This window comes from Dacryopinax primogenitus (assembly GCF_000292625.1).
Source record: "Dacryopinax primogenitus strain DJM-731 SS1 chromosome Unknown DACRYscaffold_16, whole genome shotgun sequence".
NCBI classification, from domain to species: domain Eukaryota; kingdom Fungi; phylum Basidiomycota; class Dacrymycetes; order Dacrymycetales; family Dacrymycetaceae; genus Dacryopinax; species Dacryopinax primogenitus.
In genome coordinates this window covers 739,596-759,963 of record NW_024467213.1, presented here as the reverse complement: position 1 = coordinate 759,963, position 20,368 = coordinate 739,596, and the positions used below count along the sequence as shown (strand labels likewise).

At 51.1% G+C, this 20,368-nt stretch overlaps 8 protein-coding genes across 8 annotated transcripts; 3 read left to right on the top strand and 5 right to left on the bottom strand.

The window, feature by feature from the left end:
- Positions 1-251: 251 nt before the first annotated feature.
- DACRYDRAFT_110143 (uncharacterized protein) lies at positions 252-598 on the bottom strand (the record flags this gene model as incomplete). Its single annotated transcript, XM_040769008.1, has 2 exons — positions 252-340; positions 451-598. The coding sequence occupies 2 exons, from the start codon at positions 596-598 to the stop codon at positions 252-254; spliced, it is 237 nt and encodes a 78-aa protein (XP_040626318.1).
- A 486-nt stretch (positions 599-1,084) lies between these two features.
- DACRYDRAFT_110142 (uncharacterized protein) lies at positions 1,085-2,409 on the top strand (the record flags this gene model as incomplete). Its single annotated transcript, XM_040769007.1, has 4 exons — positions 1,085-1,673; positions 1,723-1,901; positions 1,957-2,052; positions 2,104-2,409. 4 exons carry the CDS (start codon positions 1,085-1,087, stop codon positions 2,407-2,409), a joined length of 1,170 nt encoding a protein of 389 aa, XP_040626317.1.
- A 631-nt stretch (positions 2,410-3,040) lies between these two features.
- On the top strand, positions 3,041-3,532 carry DACRYDRAFT_110141 (uncharacterized protein; the record flags this gene model as incomplete). Its single annotated transcript, XM_040769006.1, has 1 exon — positions 3,041-3,532. One exon carries the CDS (start codon positions 3,041-3,043, stop codon positions 3,530-3,532), a length of 492 nt encoding a protein of 163 aa, XP_040626316.1.
- Positions 3,533-5,500: 1,968 nt separating this feature from the next.
- DACRYDRAFT_23954 (uncharacterized protein) lies at positions 5,501-6,278 on the bottom strand. Its single transcript, XM_040773481.1, has one exon. The coding sequence runs from the start codon at positions 6,129-6,131 to the stop codon at positions 5,901-5,903; it is 231 nt and encodes a 76-aa protein (XP_040626315.1). The 5' UTR covers positions 6,132-6,278; the 3' UTR covers positions 5,501-5,900.
- A 39-nt stretch (positions 6,279-6,317) lies between these two features.
- DACRYDRAFT_110140 (uncharacterized protein) lies at positions 6,318-7,004 on the top strand (the record flags this gene model as incomplete). The annotated part of the gene is made up of 1 exon (XM_040769005.1): positions 6,318-7,004. The coding sequence occupies one exon, from the start codon at positions 6,318-6,320 to the stop codon at positions 7,002-7,004; it is 687 nt and encodes a 228-aa protein (XP_040626314.1).
- Positions 7,005-9,288: 2,284 nt separating this feature from the next.
- Positions 9,289-10,429, bottom strand: DACRYDRAFT_118140 (uncharacterized protein; the record flags this gene model as incomplete). Its single annotated transcript, XM_040770530.1, has 3 exons — positions 9,289-9,783; positions 9,850-10,230; positions 10,289-10,429. 3 exons carry the CDS (start codon positions 10,427-10,429, stop codon positions 9,439-9,441), a joined length of 867 nt encoding a protein of 288 aa, XP_040626313.1. The 3' UTR covers positions 9,289-9,438.
- A 120-nt stretch (positions 10,430-10,549) lies between these two features.
- Positions 10,550-11,944, bottom strand: DACRYDRAFT_23952 (uncharacterized protein). The gene has a single exon (XM_040773480.1). It carries the CDS (start codon positions 11,487-11,489, stop codon positions 10,611-10,613), a length of 879 nt encoding a protein of 292 aa, XP_040626312.1. The 5' UTR covers positions 11,490-11,944; the 3' UTR covers positions 10,550-10,610.
- A 4,871-nt stretch (positions 11,945-16,815) lies between these two features.
- DACRYDRAFT_23950 (chaps-domain-containing protein) lies at positions 16,816-19,610 on the bottom strand. The gene is made up of 9 exons (XM_040773479.1): positions 19,433-19,610; positions 19,267-19,383; positions 19,070-19,218; positions 18,752-19,020; positions 18,513-18,698; positions 18,248-18,465; positions 17,431-18,195; positions 17,090-17,380; positions 16,816-17,039 (listed from the first exon to the last, which is right to left on the bottom strand). Exons 1-9 carry the CDS (start codon positions 19,469-19,471, stop codon positions 16,872-16,874), a joined length of 2,202 nt encoding a protein of 733 aa, XP_040626311.1. The 5' UTR covers positions 19,472-19,610; the 3' UTR covers positions 16,816-16,871.
- Between the last annotated feature and the right edge of the window lie 758 nt (positions 19,611-20,368).

Here is a 20,368-nt window from a genome sequence, read left to right as displayed (position 1 = left end):
ATCCCTGGTCATATCACCTGATCACCTGACTAGGCTGAGTAAGCAAGATGTTCTAGCAGGTTCCACCACAGAGGTATAAATATAAGGCCTACTCTGCCTGGGGACTGTCTCTTCAGACTTGGTCTCTTAGGATCATCCACAGATACCTATACTGTAGATAGGTCTTAGTCATCAGGTCTACTCCACTTCCTTGTTGCCTGCTTAGACTCTTGGCACTCTTAGGTGAGCAGACTTAGTCAGCCTGTGTTGCCCTAACAGTTGTACTGTGCATTTGTGAAGTGTCTGTTCATCTTTGTGTAGAATGTGGTGAATATCTTCTCATCCTCTGCTGACAGGTTATCTGGATTGTGTGAGCAGCACCCAAGCTGTTCGGAACAGATTACATACCAGGTATCATTCTTGACTCTCCTTGTCCAACTCCTCAATGCCAGAGGTCTCCCCCCCCCTCACCATCATGCATCTGCCATTCTTGCTCCCAATCCTCCTCCTCCTCCTCCTCCTCCTCCTCCTCCTCCTCCTTCTCTTCCTTCTCCTTCTCCTCTTCCTTCTCCTCCTCCTCCTCCTGCCCTGATCTGGGTTCTTCTACTGGTGGAGACATCTGGGACCTGACCCCTTCTCTTTCACTGCCAAACAGCTCATTCCACAGATCCTTTGGATCCTTCACAAGTGGTATTTTGCACCCCAGTCAAGTCATCTCTTCCTTTGATTGTTCCTGCCAGGTGATGATGACCTTTTTTAGGGTCAGTGCTTTGGCCAACTGACAATGCTGCCATCTCTGGGTGCAGGTCAACACTTTGCCACAGTGAGAGCAAGGACCGTTTTGATGTTTCTGATGGACCTCTGCCTTTGCCTTTACCATGGTGAGAGGTAAACAAAATGGTGGGCCCCACTCTCTGGGACCAAAAAAAGTCTGTGATCCATCAATTCAGAATTTCCATATCAGGTTTATTTTTGCCCTTGTTTGTGGTAACCATCTCTTGGTGTGTAACGTGATCTGTGTTTGTGACTGATTTTGCTATCACAGCTTTCTGCTTGAGGAGTATATAATGGGACTGACTCCCTCCTGTCCCTTTCTCCGCATCCTATGCCCAGGATCTCAGACCTCACCAACACCCCTTCCCTCAGCATCTTCCTTGAACAGGCCCCCTCACCTGAGAGCTCTGACAGCCCTCCCAGCGACTCCCTCTTCCTCAACTTCTTCAACAGCTGCTTTCCACCACTGTGCTCCCACCCCCTCCACACCTCTCCAAGGATGGCTGGTACACATCATATGTGCAACTGCAATGAGTCCGATGCCATGATTACCAATGTTCTGCTCCCAACAAACACTTCATCAAAGAAGAAAGTTGGCGCCAAGGGGAAAGGGAACAAGGAGAACCCACCTGCCCCATTTTGTGATGCCACCTCTGTTGCACTTGCCCTCTCCACTGAGGATGACCACAATGAAGACCCTGTTGAAACCCTGGTAGAGGCCAAGAAGCATGCCCTGTTGGTATCTGATATCAAAGAAGATGAGCCCCCACCCAAGCTCACCAAGAAGCAGCCTCTCAAGCAGCTCAACAATGGCCTTGACATGCAGAAGTTCCTCTCCAAGAAGAAGTTGAAGAAGGAGGAACTTATTGAGGTGAATGCAAGGATTGTAGAGCTTGGGGCAATCATTATATCTATGAAAGGTATGTCTTGAACACTGCACATGTACATACATATCTGATGTTATTGAAGTGGATAAGGAGAAACTTCAAAAGGCACTCATAGCCAAGCTGGCAAAGCACAAGGCACCTCTGCCTCCAAAGGTCATTGCTAAGCCCTCAGGGCAACCTGGTCATAAGGGGCCAGGTGGATATTGCCTGCAGGAAGAGATGGGGCTCTCTGGGAATGAGAGTGAGTACAATTCTATTTGGGTAAGCCACTCTTACCTGCTATTATAGCTACCTACTAACCCAAGCTCTTCTACAGCAACAATTCCAACAGATCAGCAACAAGTACAATGTCTGTGGAGACAAAACCATCACCAAACTCCACCCAGAGGTCATGGTGAAGATATACAAGGAAGTGAGTACTGTCCTCCATGCTAAATGACAACATGTATTTACCTTGAAGTAGGCTCAACACAAGATTCCGTACCTGGCATGGTTCAAGAATGATTGGGCCACCAGGGCCATTGTCAAGTCATACACAAGGAATGCCAAGCAATTCTTGGTCTTGAAAAAAGCTTATGATGAACATCACCTGTCTGGGTCAGGAACCCCGGGCCCAGCTGTAGCCCCTTGGCCTTTGGTGAGAAGCATTCTATCCAATAAGGCAATGGAGCAAGCTACAGTACAGCCTGATGATGATGATGTCAACAGTGACAAGGAGCTTGCAGATCTTTTGGCTGAAAGTGGCTCTGACAATGAGGATTCCAATTAAGTAAGTACCCAATTGTAGATTTGCATCGTGTACATATTAACATGATTTTCAGTCTCTTGTAAGATATTTTGAGCCTGCTTGGCCTGGTTTTTGTTGTCATGGGGACTAGATACCACTGCTTTATCCATGCTTCAAGCACCACATTCCAGCTCTTGTATGATTTTCAGCAAAGAATGACATTTGATTGCTTTTGGTAAGGAATTACATGTGGGTACTGTGACAGTTCGGTTCAGGGCTTGTAAATAAGTTAATAAAATAGATATGGTTTTCAGCTCCACACAAGGTAATTCACTGCCCTAGGTCATGATTGGCATGACCCGGGGGACTCCTGAAGGGACTTAACTTCAGTGCCAATGCACAGTGCAGTGAGTTGACTGACACAGTTTCCCGGGTTGTAATGGTTACAGATGTCGATCGCCATGTTCAAACACTCGATGCGGTGAATCAAAATGATCTAAATAAAAGGTTGCGGAATCATGGAAGGCAAGGAACGACTCTTTTCACCTCTCATCCCGCTCACTCGTTCAACTACCAACAACGGTGCTGGTCACCTCTCATCCCGCTAACTCGTTCGACTACCAACAACAGTGCTGGTCACTTGATCTATCTGCTCCACTTACGCCTTCATAAAATGTTGTTCTATCAACCCTTCCTCCTTGCCGCACTGGTCGCAACCACGTTCGCAGCACCCCTGCATTCAACCCGCTCTCTGAATGATGATTCCACCCGGTCCGAATTAACGGAACGGGCTGTCGTCACATCCGAAACAGCATCAAACAGCCTCAATGGCAACATTCCCCGGTATTCCGTCCCTCGCGACTTGGCTGAAGAAGACGAACTGGCCCTGTTCGATGCACGGGATTTCACTGATGAGGACGCCATTGAATGGAATGTCGCTGCCCGTGACGTTGATGTCGAGGAGCATGAGCTTGTCGAGCGGAGCAAGGGGGTGGGACATGCCCTCGGTCTTCGCTCCCTCGATGAAGAGGAGGGTGAGGGTTGGACAATCGCAGCCCGCGACCTGAACTTCGCCGACGAAGACGAGGAACTGGCCGAGCGGAGCAGGGTCAGAGAAAGAATCAAACATTTCTTCCAGAAAGTCGGGCACGTCATTGGTCTGTAGCAGTATATCTGGATTGTGTATTGTAGTAGGGGCACGCTGACGCGATGCCCTTGATGGATTGTGCTGGTCTGTGCTTGCGTTTCATATGATGAATGCTCAAACTTGTGATACCGGAAAACCGAATCAGGAGTGCAGTGGAAACTCCTCGCTTCGGGTTGCAATCATTCGCAGCGTCGTTTTAAGCTCGCTTGGTGTTCCGCGTTCATCCAGCCCATCGATCACATTGACACTCGTTTTACGCTGAGCATCGCTAAAAAGGAATCTTTTGAAGTACAGCGCGAGGAAGTTTGTTCCGCAATAGCTAATGTTCTCGTCTACTGATCTGAACAGTGCAGCCTTGAGTTCGCGACGGGTCTTGTACGCGTCTCGGAGAAATATTGCGGAAGAGACTTGCCAGCTTGCGTGTGGCTGCCTCGTTCCTGTTGAATCTGAACGTGGATCCCAGCTAGCTGCTCGTACTCGTACAGAATTAACCCGCCCGCGGTCATGTATGCAATCGTTGATTTGCCTGGACCAGAGCCCTGTGAACAGTACGTCGGTGTGACATGCGACGGGACCGGCCCATCGTTATCGAGTTCAACAGTTCCGCACGAGCACCAATGGGCAGCACTTTCTGATCCCATTGATTCCCGTCCTTCTTAGCATTTGGATTTCAGTTAGGTAATTACCAATGAGCACAACAAACAGCATATGCGCACCACTATCCTCAGATTTGGTCCATATACGGATCGCTGTGATAGGTAAGGCTGACTAGATTGATGATAATCTGGAGTGAGTCGACCAAGCTTTTGCTGAGACTGATCGATCTTGTGCTTCAGTGTCCCTGGATCCATCAACCCAAAACTAACGACGCATCAGCATGATTCGAAATAACAAAGAACGAGGCGCACAGTAGGTATTCTGCTTGGCATATACGTGAATAAAGTAGGTATAGTCAAGTATCTGACGCGCAAGAAGCGACAGCGTATTATCACCGGACTAATCCGGGACCAGGATAATATCGCATGTAGCCTTCTTGCTCTATGGAGGAGCATATACGCCGATTCAGTTTTTATACCAGCTTGGTGATCGAGGTCGGATGCGTCTCTCAACAAGTCGCGCAAATATCATCAATAGTTCGCTCAGAATCTTCAGATAGTATCTGACCTTGTGCGCGCTCCATTGGCTATTATAGCAAACGGATACATCTGCTGTCTTCCTGAACCTCATCCCATGGCTTCAAGTACCTCAACGTGTTGTTCAACTTCGTCAATAATGTTTGCGCCTGGGTTAGTCGCCTCTCACACCCGTTCTGTCATCGGCATAACACTACCATCCATGGAGATGTCGTCACGTTCGAAGGGAACTTTGATAGTGACACCTGTCCTGACTTTCGACTACAAAGGAAGAATAAGTGGAACATCTAGATCAACGCGTTCAGTCCAGTTCTCCAATAATCCCATCGGCCCGATATGTACTTGTTGTGAACACTATCCTGCCACACAGCAGGAGCTCATCCATGCCCAGGTTGGTATGCGATCAGGCGTGACGTGGAGTGTCAGCGCTGACCTCGAGCGGGAGTCCCATGGCGTCGTCTAGGAAGCCGTTCGTAGTCATGCTGAGATGACTGCAACTCAAATCGAAGAAGAATACTTTCAGCAGCCAGAGATTTGCCGAGGCATTGCACGCCTCCAAGGGAAGAACCAGTCAATAATGATGATACCAGACCCAGAAATGTTGGAAGAACGATCTTGGGGAGACTTTTTGGAAGAGGAGCAAGGAGAAAAACAGCCAAAAGGATCAGATAGACTGAACTGGGGCCTCGGGGTCGACATTTCAGACGGTTGGATAGTCGCATCACTCAACCACGGAAGCAGTACCTAACAATTCCATGTGACTCGCTGATCACAGCCACTCAACCCCTGGTTTCTTCTTCAGCGCTTTTCTGGAGATTTTGCTGAAACGCTCGAATCCAGTCATTCACTCCTGGTCGCCTAGTTCTTTGTGTGCAGAAGCAAGCACGTTACTAACATAATACCGCCAATCAAGGTTCACCACGGCATCTGTCATAGGGGGAACAGCGCTTCCTCCTCGCCATCGGACTGGACCTGTTGGATTGTTATATCCCAGTCAGGAATCTACATATCCCTGACTCCAGAAGGCCCAGGAGTATCATTGGCGCGTTGCTTCACCGTTTCGCTCCTGGTTCCGATCAGGTCGGAAGACCAACTGTTGTGTGCGGAATGCGCGAAGTTGTGCTTTCACATATCTGTCGTCTACAGTGAGCAAGTAACCAGTTGAATATGGTTACGCTCGCTTCTTGGCATCACGTCCAGTCACTGATGGAAATCACTTCAATTGCAGGAGAAGCAGGGAGGGAAAGCTCGCATCACCGGTCTGTGTCTCTTCCGAAGGATCGCGATAAGCCATCCCAAAGCATGGTATCGTCGCTTTGAACGCCGCCCCACGGATCGCAGGCCACCGAGACAACATCGCCCCATTTAACAACGTCGACGGAAGTCTTCCGAACCTGGATGCTTCCTGTCCAAGGCTGGCAGTGTATATATCTCTCTCCATGGAGTTTGGACTCACAGGCCGCCGCGAGCTCGGCAATATACATCTGTGCTGTTTTTAGATCAACGCCCCCTCAATCTCGCCTCCTCCTATCGATCCCTGGTGCTGGTCACTTGGTCTCTTCCCGTCGCTAACCCACACAAACTTAATTTGTCGGTGCCGGTCACCCTCCACTCGCTTCATAATCTCTTCGACCCCACACTAGTTCTGCACATCCTCAAGCACCATCAAGATGCCCAGCACCACCTCCGTCGTCATTCTTTCTCTACTCGCTGCCACAACCTTCGCCGCCCCTGCACCTACCGCCCATGCCACACGCTCGATCCCCCAGCCAGATGATAGCCTAGACGTCTATGCCCGAGATATCGCACAGAGCAACGAAGGAGAGCTCGAGGAGCGATTCTTTTTCCTTGCTCCACTCATCGCTCAAGGCGTTCGGGCCGGCGTTCAAGCAGGTATCCGCGCAGGTGTCAGGAAGGGTGCACAAGCCGCCGCCAAGAAGGGCGCATCGCACGCTGCCAAAAACGCCAATAACAACAATAATAACAACAAGAAACACAAGCGTGATCTTGAGGAGGACGATCTCGACCTCTACATGCGCCAGCTAATCGAGGCCGATAGTGAGCTGGACGAGCGTTTCTTCTTCCTCGCTCCACTCATCGCCCAAGGTGTTCGTGCAGGCGTACAAGCCGGCATCCGTGCTGGTGTTAAGAAAGGTGCAGAAGCCGCTGCTAAGAAAGGTGCATCACACGCTGCCAAGAATGCGAACAATAACAACAATAACAATAACAACAAGAAACACAAACGCGATCTTGGGGATCAGGATGACTACGAGATCGCAGTACGCAGCATGCCGGAGGACGAGCTGGAGTGGGACGTGGCCGCACGTGAAGTTCACGACCTGGACATGCTCGACTAATCCACGTATTGTGAACACAGACGGAGCAATTAGAATCGGACTTTTAGGGTAGCATAGAGTTTTCGTCCTTCGCTGTTGTCGTCTCACTGCTTACGGTGGACAATTGTAGTATGATAACTTCTACAATACATACGTGACCCTTTGGAGAGATGCTATGAGTTGTGGTCAAATCATGCACACAGAGGAACACCGTATGTAGACAACGATAGCAGACAGGACCGGTCACCCATGTTCGGTCATTTTGTAAATGCAGCACTTTAAACTATTTGATTTCATCTTTCACTTTGAACCAGTTTCTACAAGGACTGGATACACCGACCGCGATATCTAGACACATACGTCACAAGGACCTAAGATAGCAACCAATTAGGTCGACCTAAGTATAAATTTCTGCATTGAATGGCAAACATCAATGATCGTACACGCTTCCCAGACAAGCGCATCAACCGATCGTCGAGTTGTCCACTTGCGTCCCTGTCATATAAGTACGCGTTCTTGCTGAACCAAGGGATGGTTTGAGGTGGAGGCTGGGTATGGGGAGGATACCCGTCCAGCGTCTGATTTCCTGCGCGGGGTGTCTGGGGGAACGCGCCCCAGTCTTGCCGGGATAAGAGCGACCCTTCAAACGTACTGTTTACTGAAGGGGAGCGCGGAGACCCACACCGATTTCCAAGTGTTGCGTCCTCGAGATAAGAAGGCACCTGGTCCCGTTGTACTTCAATGGCCAGATCCTCGACAATAAGGCTTGGTTCTGGGTTGTGGCGGAGAGCGTTGTGAAGCTCCAAGTTCAATGCTAAGCGTGTGATGTTATTGCCATGTCCAAAAATGAGACTTGATGCTAAGTGTTCTGGTCCTGCGACACCATCTAGATTGAGTTCTATGAGGTTCCAGCGCTTGTCAAGAACGGCAGCGAGGATACTGGGAGTCTGATGACCAGGGCTCTTTGACTGGGTCACTGCGATCATAGGCACGCCAGTTATGTGGTTGGTCGTCCACGTGAAGGCCCAATCAAGGTTAGACGAATTCTCGAGATGGAGCGCTCGGAGATTCGGGCAGTCCAGTTGATGTAGCAGGATGGCGTCTGCGGCATCGAACAGAGGACTCAAGACCAGTTTTCGCAGGCGAGGAAGGGGTATAGAGCGAACGGGATGTTCTGATGGCCGAAGTGTGAAATTCTGCGAACGGTTCCGCAAGACAAGCTCTTCAAGATCGATCATGTCGTTGAGCAAAGACCAGAAGTTGAGTGTTTGATCCATATTACACTCGTTTAAGCTCAGGCGGCGTAAGGTTGGGACAAGCATAGCCGGGGTGATGGCAATTGATGCCAAGCTGAGGTTGTGCAATGCAGTAGAGGACGCAATGATTCTAGTGAAGAGCGGTTCGCATCGACCACGCAGATAGGTAGACTGAAACCAACCAGGAGCAAACACCAGCGAGCGCAGGTTTGAAAAACGGAGGATACCGGTACGGTCGATTATATCCAAGAGCTGTCGAGAAACGGGACCGAAACGGAGCGTGTGTGTTTTGACTTGTACGCTAGAAGCCAGCGCCGACTGGAGATAATGTTCCATGTACGCCAGGTCTTCCTTCATCTGAAGTTTAACGGTTTGGCTGTCATGATGTTGGTACTCGGACGTCGTTCTCCCCTCCCAAGTAAGAAGCACCTCCAATTCCGGACAAATGCGAGCGCGCTCAAAGTTGAGGGCAGTCATTGCCAAGTAGGTTTGACCTCGACCGGTGGGGTGATACGAGAGCCTCTTCCAAAATAGCGGGTTTGAGATGACTTCATTTCTCCAGTGTCGACATACGTGGGTTAATCGAGTTCGTTGGGTGTATTCGGGATAGTCGTCCTCTATGTCCAGCTCGAAAATCCGTGTGAGGAGCTCGGAGGGCAGCTGGCTGATCACGTCTCGCAGAGGTGGACAATAGTACGGCTCTGGTTCGGGGCCTTCATAGACCGAAAACACCCAAGAACTGGAGCGGGATAGAGGCGAATACATATGACTGAGGCCGTGACTGTTGTCCTGCTCTGTTTCGCTCTGCCCGGTCGGTCCATTCTCGCCATGGGAACCGGCAACAGGAGCGGATTGTGGTCTCGCGATATCCATGCCGAAGCGAGCGACGAATGGGCAGATTTGTTGGGAAACGAATCACGAAGAGCGTTATACCTGGCAAGTCGCGTGAAGAACGAGTTAGGGGAATCCCGCTGAATCGCCGCATGATGACTCGTCACGATAACGATATGGTCACGTGTGATCGTTGTCAGCTGAAAGTACACATGGCAGAATGGCCAGCAACAACATTTCTGCTCAAACGTGACAAATGTGCATCGAACTGATACCGCTCAGTGGTCATGCATCCGCATGGCAAAGTACTTCCCAGCGGCCGATATCACCGACATCGGAGCGCATTCTCCAAAGTGGAAGTCTGCACATTACTCCGTACCGTCTTTGCGCTTCTCTTTCCGCACCGCTCGTTTCCTAGCCTCGAGAACCCTCTCTGCCTCCAGCTCGCTTCCTGCTTGCTCGGCCCATCGCATGATGCCTCCTTGGGCGAACGCGTCCGTGAGACGCTGTTGCGAGTCGACGACGTTCCATTCCCGCGCTTCCTCTTCTACATTCAGAGGATGTGATGATGAGGATGCGAAGGTTGACGAGGGGGAGTGGGAGGAAACGCTAGAAGGATTGTCCCTCGGCGTAATGGCTCGATGTATGCGCTCGCTTAGCCCGGGAAACAAGGAACGCAGCATTAACCGGGTCTTTCCTGTAAAACCTTCCATCTAGACAGAAGCATCAGTCAGCACCATACATCAACAAACTAAATCCCCATCAGCAGGAATACGCACGTCGTCAACCCCTATCGATTTCTTGACAGCCCATACTACTCCTCCCGCTACTCCCACAACGGTTAGGGTCGCAAGGCCAAACGCCCCGAGAGCGCCAATGGGTGAGATTGCAAGGGGGTTCGCTGGAGCGGTCTTTGGTGGGCGGCGTGGAAGGGATAGCCTTGGTGCGCCAGTAGAGGAAGTAGAGATACGAGATGGAAGTACAAGAGGCTGAGGGCCGGTCGCGTTCGTCCCTTGTAATAGCACACGCGTCTCGGTAGGGCTGGGGGGCTCTTCCACTGTCGAGGTTTCAGACTTTGATCGCTGGTCCTCTTCCAGCATTCGCACTTGCGCTCTGCGCGCATACACTAGAGCACCAGCGATGCCAGTGACAAAGAACACCTGTTTCTCCAATCAGCTCGTTACAATCACTTGAACGTTGTGGCACAAAAGGACGCACAGCCGAGGCCCCGAACAACACTTTAGCTAAAGAGCGTTTCCGAGCCCTTTCCTCCGACGCAGCATGTTCTTTAGTTGTGTCTATAATACCGGATGTGAGCGAAGAATATGAAGTGGATGAACGGTCATGATGCTCGGTCATGCAGGTCGATGCGGGAGGTTGGTTGGTTGAATTCACGGCACGAAGACCCTGGGAATGATGATGTATTTTCTCCGAAAGATTCTCCGATTTCGCCCAACATTCAAATGCTCATAAATCATTAATTGATAAAGTTACGTGCATGTCTAACCTAGAGCATCGCCCTCGATCTTGCTTCTGTCATCTAAAAGACGTTCACTTTGAGCACCTCTCTTCCTTCCCTCTCCACGAGGGCCAACACCCTCTCCCCATCTATAAACAAGCCCTGGAACATTCCCGGGACCTCGAGATGCCGCATGATCATCGGCAGACCTGAACAGACACGTTCAACGAAAACATTTTGAGGGAGGATGGGGTACGGGCGTGTGACCAGATGCTCAAAGGCGGGCAGGCGGGGAGTCGCCGATGCAGAGGTAGGTGAAAGAGACTCGGAGATGATCTGTAGTTCGTCGGGCCCAGGACCGGCAGAGCCCGGACCCGCCGCGTCTCCAGGTACCACCGCTTGATGATCGTCGTCCTCGTCCTCGTCCTCGTCTGACAACAAGTCGTCCTCTTCTTTCTCTTCTTCATCCACATCCTCCATATCGTCGTCGTCTTCGTCATCGTCATCGTCATCGTTTCCGTCCTCGTCCTCGTCCTCATGAAGCTGGCCCCATTCGCTGAGCACTTCATCCATCTCCATTCCACCTCCATCCAGCTGCGAGTGAGATCCAGACTCTGCAGTCTCCGCGTTCAACCCCGTTACGCCCCGCTCCGCAACACTCTCTCCGTTCGCACCGCTTGCCTCCGCTCTTGCCCTCGCAGCCTGTTCACTTCGTGCCCTTTCTCGCCTCTTTTCCCTCTCCGCCATGATCCATTTTGTCATGCGCGGATTGAAGTCCATTACCGTTACCCTCGTCCATACCAGGTCCGCGGTGATGAGTGTTCCTGCGGGCGGTGGGTGAGGTAGAAATTCGCGTGAGGTGACGTATCGATATCCATGAGTGTAGACCACGTAGCCTCGTGGGTTGTGGGTGTGGTCAAGCACCCGCGTGCGATCCCACCATGAAGCCCAAGGGATCATCAATACGTCGGAGGAGTCGAGAGCCGGACGAGGAGCTGTAGGATCAGTGCTGGAGTGCGAGGTCCATGACTCGGGTGAGTGGATTGCGGAAAGCAGAGTGGGCAGGAGGACAAATATGGTAAGTTCGTCCGTCGAGTCCACTGGCGCTTCTAGGATGATCGTGATCACCACGAGACGGGATTCAGGAGCAGGGAAGAAGAGCTCGTTCTCCTGCTCTGGCTCTTGCTGCTGCTCCTCTAGCCCGTCTGTGACCTCGCCCTGTTGCCCCGCTTTCTCTCTGCGTGCAGTGTCCCCATCTGCTATGCCATCAAGAGCTTCTGATAGCTCTCTCTGCCTCTCCCTCGCCCAAGGTTGATCTCCAGATGTTGCAGTCCTCGCCCCTTCCGGCCTCTTGCGCAGTCCAAACGGTCCTGGTCCTGGCGTCGGGTCTGAGCGGGTGATGATACTGTGTATGCAGGCAGTGGAGGGCCGCAAAGCGGGGAGGAGGAAGCGAGCACGGATCTTGAGCGACCGTGCAGATGGTGGGGGGGGAACTGGAAGGGCAGTGGAGGAAGTGAAGTCCCACGGGCGGGGTAGGGATGACTGGTCTGGAGAGGCGGAGGTCGGCGTGGGGGAAGTCGCACCGGAAGTACAGGAGGACGGGGCTGAGCGTGGGATAGTACACACCTCGAGCGCACCTGTCAGTGTTCCCGCGACTACCACCTCGTTGTCTCCCAGAAGGGAGAACGTCTTGGGCGGATCCGCGTTGTCACCGGTATGCACGGCTCTCTTCTCTCCCGTTCGCCAGTCCCATAGCACAAGTTCTTCCCCCACTTCACCTTTCGTGTATTCCGGCATGCCCTCTCTAGGAAGGAAGAGGCAACCCATTGTACTGCCGCAGATTTGGATGAGATACGAGAACGGGGTGTGGCGTACAGGCGAAGGACGGGCGTCGCGGCACTCGTGTGTCAAAATAGGCTGCTTCGCGGCGGGATGGGGAACCCCGGATGAGAGAGTCAGAATATGGAGGCGAAAGTGTGGAAGATTCTGGGCTAGAGCACGTTTCTCCACAAGGATGACGAGGTCGTCGACCGGTGCGAGTGTAAAGTCGCTCCAGGACACTCCGGCCGGCCCGCGCCATATCCAGTCCCTGGCTGGCTGCTGGTCCACCGCGCTCGGCAACTGCAGAACGTGTAGAGCAGAGGTGCCTCGGTGGAATGGAGAAGCAGTGATTCCCCGTATGAAGAGTGAGCCATAGAGCTCGTAAGTCGTTCCGGTATTGATGGGGAGTGAGTAGGAATGAGAGGAGGCTGGAATGAGGGTGCGCCATCGTTTAGTATGGGCGCGCAAGCGGTTGAGTCGCTCTCTAAAGGGAAGGTGCGAGATGGGATTCTCAGATAGACCGTGTAACGCGAGTTCGAGGCGATATTGCAGACGTATCGACAACTTGATAATGTTGTATAATGGCTTGCAAGTCTGAAAAGCAACATGTTGAATTCAAATTGCGTAAGATATCTTGGATGGTAACGGGCGCACCTGTTGACATGTTACTAGACCAGACAACTCCAAATCCTGAAGAATATCAACCAATATTTCCTGTGGAAGCTCAAGCAATTTCATCGTGGTGTTGGTAGAGTACAGAAATGAATGTATGACTGACTTTACGGCCTTCCTTCGAAACGGATAAGAGCGCTGGCACTGCCACTAACGGCCCTTTCGGCGCTTCCAAAGAGCGGAAACCGACTTCACAAGTAATATGGTGTGCATCTGATCAGATGAATATTATAGCTACCCGACCTCATGCTGATGGGTGATATTCAGTGATGCGGTATAGCACAGAGACGTCCACACAACCATTGCCCAATTAGGTAAGCGGAGCGGAAGCAAATGCGCTATAGAGTGCAGCTAGAACTACATCCTACCTTCTCTCTTACCCTCCATCACTTTATGATCTCTAGCTGGTAGGATGTGTGCTATATGCATGAGTCTCAGCTGTCAGTAATCATATCTGTTGTTTGGTCACCATTCTACTATACCTATACTGAGGACGGGCTTTGCCTAGCTTCGGTATAGAGAGCAAGTGCAATGTCTCAGCCTTGCTTAGTCAGCAACCCATTAGGGTCCTGACGTTGACTCTCCCTTATTGGGATACGCTCATTCCTACACACTCGCTACACTTCTACACCTCATACGGCATTCTATCCAGCATACTGGCAAACCCCACTTTCACTTATACGTACCCTGCATCATTCAGCACCATGGGGGTATTTGAAGGAAGTTCATTGTTGCTACATGACTGCATTATAAACCAACCGGACTGTCCTACTGGTGGGATGGATGGAATTCCGTTTTGCCGTGAGCAGTCATCTCAGCCTTTTCCCACCTTCTCTTACCATCTCTATACCGACGAGCATAGGTGACACCTTTTCCCCAAAACACGTTTCTAATAACGACCTTTTCGAGACTTTCGCACTCAGTCTGAAGAATAGCGAGGAACGTGCGATGATCTTCTTCGAGGTTGACGGACATGGGGTGGAAGTGAAGGAAGAGAGAGAGAAGATGAGGCACATGCTTGAAGACAGAGACTGCGAAGGGGCTAAGAAGCTTGTCCCAAACCTATCCAACCAAAATGAGCGCTATTTCTGCTGGCGGGAAAAGGCGGGCTTACTTGTTCATCTCTAATTTTGGTGACCAAGGATTCAATATGCAAATCCACGAGAAAGGGCACGGACTCCAAGATTGATGGAAGCTGATCGATCATGTCGACGAAAGAAGTGTTACAAAGGTGCAAAGACAACAACGATCCCAGCGAACAGCCGATGCTTTGGGCCAGACCATGGGCTGAAATGTTGTTCACGAAGGTTGTGATCTTTAGTCGTCGTATTGCCCGTCCAGGAAGTAACCGTATAGCCAGCTCAAAAGGCGCGGCGAGAGATTTCAGGATAGGTAGCGTCGATGATGTTAGGTGTTGGTCCATGAGCGCCGTCAAGGCCTGCACATCTCCTTGTCGGTTTTTGTTGTATACCTCCAGTGCTTACACTCTAGACTGTTGATTCAGAAGGTGAAACGTATCGTCATCTAGCGCGGCTGTCATCTTCAAGTGATGAAGCCGACATGGGAGATCTCGTATGAGTCCACAACCAATTTGCGGAACAGTTGTGGAGAAATTCAACTCGAGCAGGTTGGACATTCCATTCATATTCCGGCGGATTAATCGTAAAAATCCGGGGAGACAGCCTCCAAAGAATCCAGATAAACTGGGCAGGGGTCGGATCTTCCGGACATGGAGCTGGAGGTGCGGATTATGCGACAATGTTAACTGGGGGCGAATGACATTGAGAGCCGTCAGGTCGCGCAGGGGATCATACCAATCGATGTTGTTGTAGATGTAGGACCGGGCAATCTGCGCAAAGGCATGGTTGACTAGGCAGAGGGCTAGCATTGTCCTAATGTCCTTCTCTTGTTGGATGAAATCAAAGATTAGCAGTAGAATATCTGTTGGGAGTGAGGTGGCCATGGTTGCAGTGACGAGAGAAGAGGATCCCTTCACAACACGTCGCTGATTTTGTAAAGACGGAAGTAAACATAACACCGATTTTTCTGTCGATCGTGGGTTCGCCGAGAGTAATCTTATGTACAGCTTGTTCACGTTCAATGGGGAATCTTCCCTCCCCGAGGCTGGCTCAGTCATAAATTAAGTGAAGCACGTAATAATGTGTTAAAATACAAAACAAGGCCTTCTGATTTGTTCAGCGGGTCAAGCGTCCTACCTGACCTGCTCAATTAGCACCACTGCTCGCCGAAATCTTCCTTGGTCATCTCCCACTGCATTCATGCTCGTCAACGCAGGTGATACTTTCTCACCGAATCTCACTCTTATCTCGACTGTATGGAGATCCTTGTAGAAATTTGCAAGGTCCGCGAGAAAGGAAAGGTGACCATCTTCTGTCAAGCTTCTTGGTATGGACATCCAACGTTACGCCAGCTGGCTGAATTAATGTGGACATTACAGGTCTTTTGTTCACCCATGAAAATAAGCTGTCTTGAGCTAGCAGTGCGTTGAGGACATAGTAGCGTCCTAGGTATGAAATGCGTAAAATTGAGCCGGTCCGTGCGATATTACGTCAACTTTATCCCACCGACTCCCATGCTCGTCATACCGCCTAATATAAGTGATGCCTTCACCTCGCATCTCGCTGGATAGAACGATTTTCTTGAGATGCCTGCATACCGCTTGAAGGCTCGAAAGGAATAGATAAAGATCTTCCTTTAGAATATCGGGCAGTATAGTAAACCGGATGACGAGACGGACAAGTTGAGGCAGCTTGTTGAAGACAGAGACGCCAAGTGGACTGTTGAGTTGCTCCCACATCTATTCGGACATGAGGATGGTTCGGTTGAAGTGTCAAATAGACCAACTTGATGGTCTCTCACTTCCAGTAAGTCGAGACGTAGATCCAACAGAAATGGTGACGACCCAAGAATGATTGGAAGTTGCTGATTCAACTTGATGAAGGAAGACATAAAGGTGTAGATGCAGCAATGGTTTTGGTAGGTCGCCAATACACTGAGCTAGATGCGAAGCTGAACCGTCCTTCAGAACATTTGGGATTGAGAGTCGATAGATTGGGCGACCGGGAAGCAAGCGTATAGCTCACTCGAAAGGTACGGTACTATCTTCAAGAATAGGTAGTGTTGCTGGTGTGATGTACCTGTCCATGAGCGGTGCCAGGGTTTTCAAGGTTTGCTTCTGGAGCCATGTCGCACACCGAGAGTCTTTGCAGGTCAGATTGATGGTTAAGAAGACGAAGCATATCTTCGTCCAAGGTTGCAAAGATCGTTAGAACACGAAGTCGAGTTGAAAGTGCGCAGATCGGTCCACAACGAATGTACCGTGTGGTGCCGGAGAAGTTCAACTCGAGTAGATTCGACATCCCACGCAGATTCCGTGCGATTAGGCGTAAGGCGCTGGGAAGTAGACACAACCCAGCATCTTGGACGAAGATGCGAGGCAGGGGTTGGATCTTCTTCACTTTAAGGCGTAGTTGGGGATTCCGTGACAGGGTCATATGCAGACGGGCGAACCGCTTGTGAGGCTTTGCATAGCGGTCGTCGTACCAGCGATTCACATCTCTGTAGATGTAGGATTGTGCAAGCTCTGAAAAAGCATGATTGACTAAGCCAAGAGCCAGTAAAGTCTTGATATCTTGCTCTTGGTATATCAAATCCAAGACTAGCAGTAGAACATCTGTTGGCAAGCAGGCGGTCATGGTCGTCCACAACGAAGGGACCACTCCGCGGTTGACCATCATACGGAAACAAACTAAACAGTGAAACGAAAATGGTATTTACGGTAAGAAGCCTTCACGCCCAAAGTAAATAAAGAGACAATATTTATAACGGCTACCAGTCATAGCCCTCAACGCGGAAGACGTCGCCATACTGCAGGTAACCTTGCATGATGCCGAAGATACCTTCCGGCAGACCCATGCTGATAATTGTGTTTGCCAGCTTGGCCATGCCGTATTGTGATGCCACCTTATAGAGGTATCGAGCGACATCTGTGGGATACTCAATGACGGGTTAGCAAGATGCAGGATATTTGCATGCCGGGAACATACAGTCATTTCCATATACCACCTTTGCTGGAAGGCGCTCAAGCGGATGGCCGCATTTAAGCTTTTCTGCAGTTCGCCTTCCTCCGCGTACATCTCCAGGAGCTTGCTCCATGCCCGTGCGGAGAACTTGGCGTCAAGACAACGCTGATACGCCTCTTTGGCTTCTTCTTTATGGTGCAGACGGAGCCCGAGATCGCCAAGAATCTCCCACTCAGTGCCGGTCTTGCGGTAGGCAACGTGCTGCGTTTTGAAATGCGCTACTTCGGCACGGAAGATGGTCCAGATCCGAAGATCCTGAACTTGTAGATCAACACATGGCCTGCTAGTCGAAGAACAGCACGCACCTCATATAACACCATAAACAAGTTGTCCAACCATCTCTCGCACAACCTCTTATTGGTAAACGAGAAGCCCTTAGCCACCTCCCCACCATGTACGCTCTTCCTTTTGCCTTTCTCTTTCTTCTGGTGTTCGGCGGTCGCTTTGGGCTTCTCAGGTCCGCTGCCGTTGGGTGCGCCATTCGCTTTGGTTGCCTCGGCTTCAGATTCGGCAGCGTGGATCTTGATGGTTGGGATGTCGCCGTTTCCTGCCTGATCGCCTTCCTTCGTAGGAACCTCGTCACTTTCGGGCGGTGGCTCCTGAGGGCTAAGCTTCTCTCCGTTCGGGCCCACCTCCTGCTTGCTCTTCAAAGCAGTGGTGCTTGCGTTATCATCTGCGCCTTCCTCTTCACCTTCCTCATCTTCGTCCTCTGCCTCAGCACCCGCGTGCTCCTCACTATCTCCCATCGCCTTGACGTTCCGATACTCCTCCTCCATGACGAATACGCCGCTTCGAGTCTTGAGGAGTTCATCCCAGCCTATCTGCCCCACCAGCTTTGCCAAAACGGAGTACGCTTTCGCAAAGGTACCACGGAGGCCTGGTGCGGGAAGGCGGAGAAGAGCAGGGTCGGCGTCGGTGCCAGTATTGTTTTCACTATCTGCTGAGTCGAGGATACCCGACTCGGTGATGAAGTGCTTGACGGGGAGGTGCGTGCGCGCTGGTGTGGGCATACGATGGTGATCTCGCTCGTTGTACGTGAACATCGGGCAGGAGTTCAGGGTCAACAGTGCCTATGCCGGGAGTTAGAGATGTTGGCTCTGCGAGGCAGATATGTTAACATACTGATTCAAACTGTCCCATCTCGCTGTACACCTCTGCAAGCTTCGCCCACGTGACGAATTCGCTCGGCGCAGCATTGACAGCCTGCTTCGCGAGTTTGACCGCCCAATCCATCTTTCCTTTGCTGACGAGGAAATCCACTTGCACGTGCAGCGTCATCCAGCTTTTAGGGTTCGACTCGAGCGCGGCAGCAGCGATTCGGATAGCGCGCACTTCCTCGTCTGGACAAATGTCAGCAAACGGATGGAAGGCAGGGAATAATGCGTACTCATGCCAATATACGACTTCGCAAGGAGGGAAGCGACCTCAGGCTCGCGTGCAAACAGCTTCTCGAATAGGTTTGCCAGGGGCTGCCAGCGCCCGCTGTCTCCAAAGTATTTTAATAGACCGGATACAAGATGGTTAGATACAGGTGAAGCGACCTGGATCTCCGGGTCGGACCCGAGCTGCCAGCCTGTGAAGCAGCTAAGATGCGTAACATGACTGCACCAAACGCGCTTTACATACCGCGGAAGAAAAGGGCCTCTGCAGCTTGAAGGAACCTTAACTCGCTCTCGGTCGTCGTGATTGGGTCGAGCTTTCGGTAACCTGCTAGCCTATAGCTCTGATCCTCTGCATACAGCACTGAACGTAGCACCGCAGAGAGGTAGGTCTCCTGCCAAAGCTCAGGGGTCGCTTCATGCCGGTCGCCATGAAGATCGATGATGTATGCCGATACGCCGCCCGGGATTTTGACGTCGACACGAGCATCCACACGCGAAAAGGCGTTAAAGCAGCTGAGAGACTTATGAGACGTCGTGTTCCAGGCAGCAAGAAAGAACAAACCAGTAGGTACCGCTCCGTAGCTTCCAAGGTGTTTTCGCCCCAAACCAACTGCCTTGTTCTTCAAGCGAGTATATTAGAGAGTTGAGATACGCAGCCAATGATGCCGACGATGATGAATCGACCCCAGATACGTAATGATATGAGCCAGACTAAGATCATTTAGACATGGGACAATATGAAAGAGGCCTTCCACGTACATCCTTTTGGCCGTTCCTCCCGGTGCTTTTCACAACATGACACAGATCTGGCGGCCCAAGTTCACGAAACGATTGCAGAGACTCCGTTCTCGACAGAAGCGATTCGCCGAGCTCCACCTACACAGGCTCAGCATACAGTTCGCGATCAACGCGGCATATACAGCACCTCGAAGAATTCAGGGACATCCTTGAAGGTGTCCGCCATGTTCATTTAGGGCAACGTAGACGCCTGGCCGATATCCAGACGGTGCCTAGTGCAATAACCAAAGAGTGCAAAGTAATAATGCAGACGATTGACTGGATTGATGTCGATGTATGCGCTCGTCCTGTGTGCGGTGCGAGTAACGTTGCAACTTCCGTTTTGGTGGCGTTGTCGGACTAGACAGCGGATTATCTCACGGCAGAAGAGGAAGGATTAGGGCAGGCTCGACGCGTGATCAGCGCGTCGCGTTCATTTCAGCTTTCTGCCATGTATGCGCTTTTTGCACCTGTCCATTTCTCTCTCGGATTCCAATGATGATCTGTGTGGTTTCTTATCGACTGTACCGCACTCTTCAGAGCTAATCGGATCATTAAAGATGCGCTCATATCAACCCAATGGTCTTATGCACCCATCAACTTCTCGGCTATCGAATTGGCTATCGTGTGTGATGTCCGGATACACGTGGATACAGCAAGCATACACGCTGGCCGCACCCCACATCAATATTCCCCGCAAAGAACTTCCATCAAAAGGTGTCTTGTGACCATTAGCACCCTGGCAGCCAACAGACAGCGTCTAACAACAGCGGCGAGATTTCCGGGACGCACGCATGTTACATGCTCTGGCCATCTATTTCAAATATGGACATGCACGCAGATACGCGTGTTTTGCTGGCTGGTGACAAATGCGAGAAGTTTGGTGATTACTTGTCTCGATCGAATTAGACGCATTCCTCCACACATCTATCGTGCAGTGCCGAGCGTATCGTTCTAAACGCCGCCCCGTCCCCCCCTGCAGCACTTGGATGCACCGACAACATGAATAATCTCGGCTTCAAGCTCGACGCTTGACAAGTCTGGTTAGCGTCGCCGAGGCTTGTCGTCTTAGGCCTGGCATCCA